Genomic DNA, 8,721 nt, shown 5'->3' with positions numbered 1-8,721 from the left:
CAGGATGAAAATTATGTGTTTCATCTTTATTTGGTAGTGTTGTTTGTTCTTGGCACGTGGCTCTGCTGATGACACTTTGTTTTGGACTTTTGAGAAACTCTCTTGTGAAGTTGATGCACAAAACTCGCTTACGTATGCCAATAAATCCCATAATTAGCATGAGGGCCTTTGCAAAGAGGGGGCTAGATTACACGAGTCCTACCTCCCACAAAAACTTCCTAGTGCCGAAATGTGATAGTGGCAATAGATTATCTAACCAAATGGTAGAGACCATGCCCAGCACTAGAGATGATGCTTGAAGTTGGTTAGTACTTCAGTGCGCTTTCGCAATTTTACTATGTTATATAGTTGTGTACAGACGTTTTTTGAGCTAGCCTGAATTGCATATCTTGTGTGTGTTTCCTGAGGAGTGGACATGATTTCAATCTCTTGCTTGAGATGTCTGTAATCATTTCAAGGATATAAAGCATATATTGCTTGGTGTTTCAATTTGTGCGCACGCGTGCACACATAAGGGTCTGCTGTTATAATTTGGATGTTCAAAGGATTAGCTTTGATTCTCTAAAGACACTCTGTAACGAAGTGGTGGATGCTTAGTTAGCTCTAGATAGTTTTTGCCATCACTAAAGGGGGAGTGAACCACGTAGACAAAACACCATTGTGGATGGAGCTCCATGTCAGATCCCAAAACTTTTTCCTGGAAGAAGGCAACTCCCTTGCTTTCTTTTTCACTTGTATGGCAGAATGAGCATGCAAGAATCACAACACAGTACTATTTTCAAGCTACTTCATCCCAAGCTTTGTTGATCGAGGCCGTCACCCTCGACATCAGTCGTAGGAGATAAGACCATAGCCTTGTCATCAGCTGCAGATCTCATCAGTTCCACTCAAGCATTTGCATTTTCAGCCCTTAGCCTCTTCCTCCATACACCTCTATCGAGAGCATTGCTTGACTCATGCTACAACAGCCTTGCCAGTGCATGGTCTCTCTCTCTCTCTCTCTCTCTCTCTCTCTCTCTCTCTCACACACACACACACACACACACACACACACACACACACACACACACACACACACACACACAAGTTTGCCATAGCTAGAGTTTCCAAAGTCAGCTCTTTGTAGTAACAAACTAGTGGACTCAATCAAGCATAGTTGCAAGGATGCATGAAGAGAAAGATGCTCTAAACAATAGTGTTGGAACATGCAAGGATGTATTTATGAAGAGAAAGATGCTCTAAACAAAAGTGTTGGAATATGCCCCTCGCGATAAGGAGGCCTCATGGGTTTATCACCTTGTCAGCGAGGAACGAAGATGCTTTCAAATAGAAATTTTACAATCTCTAGTACATGGGTAGATTGCCCTTCATAGATTGCTTGGGTGCAAAGGATTAGCTTTGAATTTCTAAAGATACAAACTCAATTCCTTGGTTTTCTTGGGTCTCTAATTTTATCATATTTATTTGACCATTACCATGCCCTTGTAAGTTTTACATCTTAGGCCTACTCTAAACCTCATTAGGTGCATCTCATCATTGGAAGGCCTCATGATTTTATCACTTGCTATGTATGCACTCTTATTTTATATTCACCTGCCCTTACACAATTTTGATACTTTATATTTGCAATTTTTTGATAATTTTTTTGGGGTGCAATTTTAGACATTTGTGTTGAATATTTAGAATAGAAAGCCTTTTTTTTTTTTGGTGAAGATTTGGCTTTCTTTGTAGGCTCTTTACTTCCTTCTATGGATTACACTTGCCCACACCATGCTTCCAATTTTTACACCCCCTCTAACACTAGGTGTTTTAAAGTTATGCTCTATGTGTGTGTGTGTGTGTGTGTGTGTGTGTGTGTGTGTGTGTGAGAGAGAGAGAGAGAGAGAGAGAGAGAGAGAGAGAGAGAGAGAGAGAGAGAGAGAGAGAGGGATGCACATATTGCATACAGTATTCTTTGTGTAGGTTTGCACAACAAGGGTATTTTGAATCATCATTAAACCATCTTCAAGAATCAACTTCATATTTGCTGAAAAGTAGGTGAGTGCAAAACATTGAGCTAAGAAGAGCATATTTTTGCTTTTATGACATGATCAGAATATAAGCACATCAATTTCAAGTCCATTTATCCATTTAGAGATTGATCTCGTAGTAGGACAATGTTTGCCTGGTTCTTCTGTAGCCCCATCAAGTTATCAAAGGAAACATGTTTACTTTTCAAGAGAAGAGTAATAGCATCTTTTATAAATCTTATGCACCACTTGTTATGAATTAAAAATTTGAAATAATTTTTAAGAAATCTACCCTTCTTAAATGCCAAAGCTCCCAACAAGAAAGATACAAGTTTTGTGAGCATAAGTAGTGGCTCTATCATCCATTCAAATTTTGTCATTGCTTATTGACGACACTCATGTCAAATTCGCAAAGACTATGTAAAGCATTTGAAGGATCAAGGTAAAGTCCACGTAAAAATTGTTGTGCAATTACTCGATTGGCTGCCTCTGTGAAATGTATACCATCCCAAAACATGTAGGTCGAAGGGTTGCTACATGGTCTGGCTTCCACTGTTTCCCCGTTCAATGTACCACTTTGTCCACATCTAATCTCAAAATTGAAGTTGTAGAAACCACCAACACCACAACAATTTTGTGTTGTTTGGTTGAAACCTGTAAAGGAACTTCTCAAATCTCATCTCTCTCTCTCTCTCTCTCTCTCTCTCCTAATTAGCCACAATTTTTTTTAAGCCTAAACTTTATAGTGCCCTCATATACACTTTATTCAGGTATATGCATAAAAGAGTGCACCATGTTTTTTGTTTGAGAACATTACTGATTGATGCAATTTCTAAATATAAAAATGCTCTAAATGCAAAATTCTTTTTGTAACCAATAGCCTCTCTTAGGGAATGTTGTCCCCTAAGGATCCTTGTAAATTTTTTGCAGAGTGAATATAACATCTCCACTCACAATTGTAAGCATGGCCAAAAGAAAAAGGAAAATTATGTATCATGCTATTTATCATTGGATGGATTCTAAAAAATGGCATTTAGATCTACTATCTTTGGAAGAGTAAACTTTTATTTACAAAATGTTTAGCAAGCAAATTTTTTGAAAACTTGAAACCTTAGATGCTTAAATGATAATGTAAACTTTTGATATCATGCTAATAAGCACATTTTGGAAGATAAAGAAAATAAAGCATGAGATTAGAAGTACCAAAGTTGGAGTGTCTTTGAAGCATGTTGTAAATCAATCCAAAGTAGTCACCATAGATAAAAAGGCCATCTGGTTGCCAAAGTCTGAGGGTATTAATAGCATTGAGAAGAAGGTAGCCGTAATTTTGGACAAGGGTATTTACAGATCTTATGCACCCCAACATATCATATTCAACATATGGGCTAGCCAAGATGGTGAGAGTGGCCGGGTTGCATCCTACTGGAGGTACATTTTTAATGAAAAAACGTCTTGCACCCTCTGCATATAGCTCCTAGTGCCATCATAGCGTTGTTACTATAGTGTTACCAAGCTTTCTCATGGTGCATTTCAAATCCTCACATTTAACATAGAAATGTGACTTATTGCATCACAAAACAATGCTCAAATAAGAACATGCAAAGATCCACACACACACACACACACACACACAAACAAATAGGCTAATACGTGTACCTACAAACACGATACACTAAAGCATACATATACACTTACCTACATAAGCCCACCCTTGCTTGCTTTTCCATTTCATTGACTTGATGCACCTCAATACACTTATATTAGCTTCTTGAGAGAAAAGCTTACGATGCCTATCTAATTCATTTAAGATGAGAGAGAAGAATAAGAAGAAGAAGAAGAGAATTTTAGCGTCGTAGGAAACTATCCCAAGAGACCTTTAAGATCTATCCGATGAGGAGAGTTGAACTCAAGGCCTGTTATTCAATGATGCACCATTTAATGGGTTTGGTACAAAACTATGCCACCCTTTTCTTATGGTTTCTTATGGATAGGCATGATAAATAATTGATGGACTATTTAGAACCTCACCTCTCAAGCAACATTGCACTCACCCATTATTTGTGCCTAAATATGGTCTCTCCACTCACTCTCCCCTCCCTTCTCCTTATCATGCCATTTTTCACGACATATCGCAACTCACTCTTGGGTCCTCTCCCCTCCCCTCCCTCCTTTGCACACCAATGTGTTTGATGTAAGATAGTTACAACAATCTCATTGGGAACCTCTTAATCTTTATGATTGATGGGCCAAAAATTTTCTTGAGGACATACTCTCCATCCTCAACTACATTAGCATTTCTTGCCACTTTTTTAGTGGAGCAATCCCTCCCAAGTTTATCTCTCCTACATAAAGGTCGTTATTTTCTCTTAGGCTATAGCCAATCAAATTGTGACGTCCATTCTGTTTGAGATTGGCAACTCAATTTTGTCGAACCTTTTTCTTTTAGGAAACACTATGATAGGGAAAATCCTTCAGAGCAACGGATTTACCGTCCCTTTGTTGGCTTGCAAGACATTACTCCCATTTGGCCAAGCCTTAGCTTCGCTAACATGCTCATAGGTTTGGTTCTTGTCACTATATCCACAAGCATACATAGTACACAAATTGAGTGAGAGAAAAACACAAGCACACCACTCGATCAAGAGAGGGGAAGAAAGAGAAGGATGTGGGTTGTTGTGCATGCATAGACACTATTCAACTAGAAAACAATTGGAGTAGACTATATATACTCCATGAGAACAGTAGCTTTCTTTGAATATCAATAATTAGTGAGCTTGAAGAGTTTTATGGTGTGAAAAACATACAAGACTAGAAAAACACACACCACACACACACACACACACACACACACACACACACACACACACACACACACACACACACACACACACACTTGTACTAGTCACTTCGGTAGTAGAGCACCTTTGCCATGGTTGTTGCCTACTATTGCATGGGGACCTTATAAAATAGACACCATACGCTACGATCTATTTCAAACATGATATGGATGGCATGAAGGGCTACTAGGAATGGACCTCTTAGCACCAATGGATATGATCACCACCCAGATAGCCTCACTTTGATTTTTAGCAGTAGTACAAAGCTTCCCTCTTTGATAGACTTGGGAGCTCCAACAGATATGGGACTAAGCCTCATAATAGATGGTATGAAGATAAGAGTAAAGATTTATGCTCTTGCCTATGTATCCAGAGAGCAGCATTGAGGATCATCACACATAGTAGGAGGCCAAGGGAGAGATGGAAAGACTCATGTGTTGTAAAAGGTAGGCTTTTAGAGATGGAGATCTCCCACTTCTTCTTGAGTAGAGACAACACTATTTCATGGTGGAGATTTTGAGAGCCACAACACACACCCCCATTACCGACCCACATATATGGCATACATGTATGCAAAAGGGTTATTTTTACAATCTAATGAACACTTCTTAATAGGGTTACAACAACTTTGTTGTGAAGTTTGTTGCCTAAATCTTAGTCTAAAGAGTCCCAATTATAAAGAATCATACGTTATGAGTCAAATAATGTCAAGGTTACCATTTCTCAACAATTTAATAGGCCATTGATGGACATGTTAGAAGAAATGTGTGAATTGCATTTTTGAAAACCTGATAGGCATGCATTAAAAATACTAACAATAGTTTCTTGAATGATAACTTTAATAAAGACATAAGTATCAACCTCTACCTGCACCACTTCAATTGTTCGATTGGCCATAGCCGGAAGTTGAGCCTGAAGAGTACCTAAGGCATTGGTTATATTGGGATTTCCTATCAGGGCATTTATAACATCATTTCCACCCGCAGAAATCACATATAAGCCATCTTCAAAGTACCCATCACCACGTATCCCTTGCATGATTGTCCCTACATGCATTAGAAAAGGGTAAGATTATGCATGATTCAACCATGGTATTGATTTAAAGTGACTAATTAAGGTTTTGGAATTTTAGGTTAGAAATGAAATTCTAGAAAAAATAAATATCATCTTTATGGTTGTGAAGACACCTAAAATCCAAAAGACAAAATCAACACTTATCAATGAAAATGCTTGAACAACCATGCTCTCGGAGCCATGATTCTTTGTTTCAACAAGTGGTCCATCCATTCTTGAAGGCTTTCTTTGAAGCCCAAAAGGTGTGAAGCATTTATTCCTCTCTTCTATCTCTCTTCCTCTCTCCAGCCTCTATCTACAAAGTTGCATTATATTTGACCTTCATGGACGATAAATTTATCTCTCTCTCTCTCTCTCTCTCTCTCTCTCTACACACACACACACACACACACACACACACACACACACACTTGAATACTGTTCATATGAAGAAAAACTCTCAAAAAAACAAAAACAACCCCCCTTCCCCCCCCCCCCCCCCCCCCCCCCCCTTCCTTTTTTTGGGCTCATGCTGCCTGGACCATACTAGGTCTAAAAAGCTTTTATTGATTGTTTATTTTGACCACTACCAGGGGCCAAGCTCTCTACTAAGTAATGATGCTCTGTCGAGCGTGATCAATGGCTACTGCCCTCAGGGAGTAGCGAAGGCGGCCCTCATCCTCCTCCCAGTTTGTCGATCTCCATTGAAAGCTATAGGCGGGATACTCGATGCTGTCTCTTACTCATGGTGGAGCATGGCCTTCCTCTCTCGAGAACGTGACACTGCACAAGGGCAAGATTTGCCTCCTCCTGCTATAAAAACAGGTGAGGGCGCATCTCTGCCCCTCACTTAGCTATATTGGGTGTGTTGAGTCATTTTGTGAAACATTTCCTGTCTGCTTGCCACTACCAAGGAGAATGGAGCTCTCCTCGGAGGTGACTCAGGTGTTCAATCCCTCCTCTGCTGAGTTTACTGTTTTTCTGCACCGTTTTTTTACACATATTGAAGGTGTTTTCCTACCTTCTGCTTGGTAAAAACATGTATACCGTGTAGGCTCGTTTTTTACTCCTGACCTAGAACTGTTGGGCCATCCTTGTGACTTACTGTAAGCGATGTCGATTACTGCAGGTTCATATACTTTCAAAACTTGACTGGATTTTTTGTTTGCTAAAAGCCTAGCCACTATAGGTGGCCGTGGGCCTCTTGTGCATAAAAAATAATCATGGTCTGCATAATGGGGTGGCCTCAGGGCGCAATACTTCACCTCCACATAAGACTGCGTGTGCATGAATGACAGTAGGTGTTGGTGAGTATGAAGGGTGGATTGATGGCCGTTCAGGCTTCTGTTGGGTGAGAAGCAAAAGGTGGGCTGTTACTGTATAACCGACTGTGTAAATGGTTGCTACAAGGGATTATCGCCAATGGGCCACTTGGCGAAAACAAACAGCAGGTTGCTGTCGCTGTGATTATGGTTTTTTTATCTGACAGTTCTCGAAATCAGTGGGCTCTTTCTTTCTTTCTTCTGTGATTAACTGGTTGCTTAGTATATTGTGGAACTCATATGCCGGACATTGCATATGGGAATAACCTGACATCTTCTCTGAAGGTAAGTATATAGCAGCTCATTCTTCTAAACTTTTGAAATAAGCCATGGTTGGTATGACCAGACCCTACTGTTCGAGATACTCGATAACGACTCTTTGGATAAAGAAGGTAAGTGAATATTTTGGCTTGGGTATAGCTTCCAAGCTTTTTGGCAAAAAAATGATAAAGTTTTTTTACTACTCTCCTAAACTAGTTACATTTTTTAATTAGTTGGTGATAAAATAACAAGGTAATCACCACCAACGTCTATAACCTCTGGTTAAACAAAAAATATATGATCTCACATCTTTTTGTACCTTTTGATACCATGGGTCCTACTGATTGAAGAAGGTAAGTATATAGTTGCTTCTTTATACATGGTCACTAAGCGGTAGCTTTAGGTGTTACCCTTGATGGACTCCACCATAATTTAAAAAGGAATATGAAAAACTCCTTTCTGTAATGAATTACTCACTGAGGAACCAGGAAGTTCTCCTATTTCTAGTTTTACTGAAGGAGGATCTCTTTCATACAATCATTGTACCTAAACAATTCTAATACTGAGTTATTTTTGTACATATCAGTTCATTTATTCCTTGGCCAGCTGTCTTTTGAATGTAAAAATTCAATTATGTCTTATTAGTTAAGATTTAAAACAGCTACACACACATCCTATACATAAAGTTTCTGCTTTTCGGGAAAACCGGGATGCTGGCCTAGGATATTCTCTTAGGAATGGAGTTCTAAATTGGATCCACAGTCGATAAATCCTTCATTGGTAGACTGACCTGTTAGGTGGCCCCCTTTAGACTCGTTTTCTTGGTTCCCTGCTCACGGCTACCATAGTCTCTGACTTTTGCCGGTTGAAGGTTTGCAGGACCAAGTATACTTCACTATTTAGACACTTTTTGCTAATCTTTATGTCACTTTTGTCAGGACTGCTCACGCTATAGATTGACAGCTTGCATGAGCACTAATCACAACCCTAAGAATCATGCAAAGATTCTTGATCAGATTAAGCTTTACATTAAAAAACAAACACCAAAGGATGCCTTGGCTTCTAGAACTAGACCTTTCCTTGCTAGAAAAGCCAAACTATGTACTACATACTATGGCAAGAAAAAGTAAACCTGACCTCACTGTTTTTGCAGACTTTGGCCTTATCTCAAGGATTGGAACTCACCTCAGAGCCCCTCTCTGTGGCTTCATCTCTTGTCCTCAGATGTATAAGCAGTTT

At 39.4% G+C, this 8,721-nt stretch overlaps 1 protein-coding gene across 2 annotated transcripts in view; it reads right to left on the bottom strand.

The window, feature by feature from the left end:
• Positions 1-2,189: 2,189 nt before the first annotated feature.
• Positions 2,190-8,721, bottom strand: part of LOC147434685 (GDSL esterase/lipase ENOD8-like) — a 49,231-nt gene continuing 42,699 nt past the window's right edge. For both annotated transcript variants that reach the window (XM_086491137.1, XM_086491135.1), the window contains 3 exons: positions 5,714-5,892; positions 3,213-3,483; positions 2,190-2,663 (listed from right to left, as the gene is read on the bottom strand). In XM_086491137.1, the coding sequence (XP_086347263.1) occupies positions 2,386-2,663; positions 3,213-3,483; positions 5,714-5,892 (728 nt within the window). In that variant the 3' untranslated portion in view covers positions 2,190-2,385. The remainder of the gene's footprint in view (positions 2,664-3,212; positions 3,484-5,713; positions 5,893-8,721) is intronic.

This window comes from Adiantum capillus-veneris, chromosome 19 (assembly GCF_014529385.1).
Source record: "Adiantum capillus-veneris isolate H3 chromosome 19, ASM1452938v2, whole genome shotgun sequence".
In the NCBI taxonomy this organism is placed as follows: Eukaryota; Viridiplantae; Streptophyta; class Polypodiopsida; order Polypodiales; family Pteridaceae; genus Adiantum; species Adiantum capillus-veneris.
This window is presented reverse-complemented; position numbering and strand designations above follow the sequence as displayed.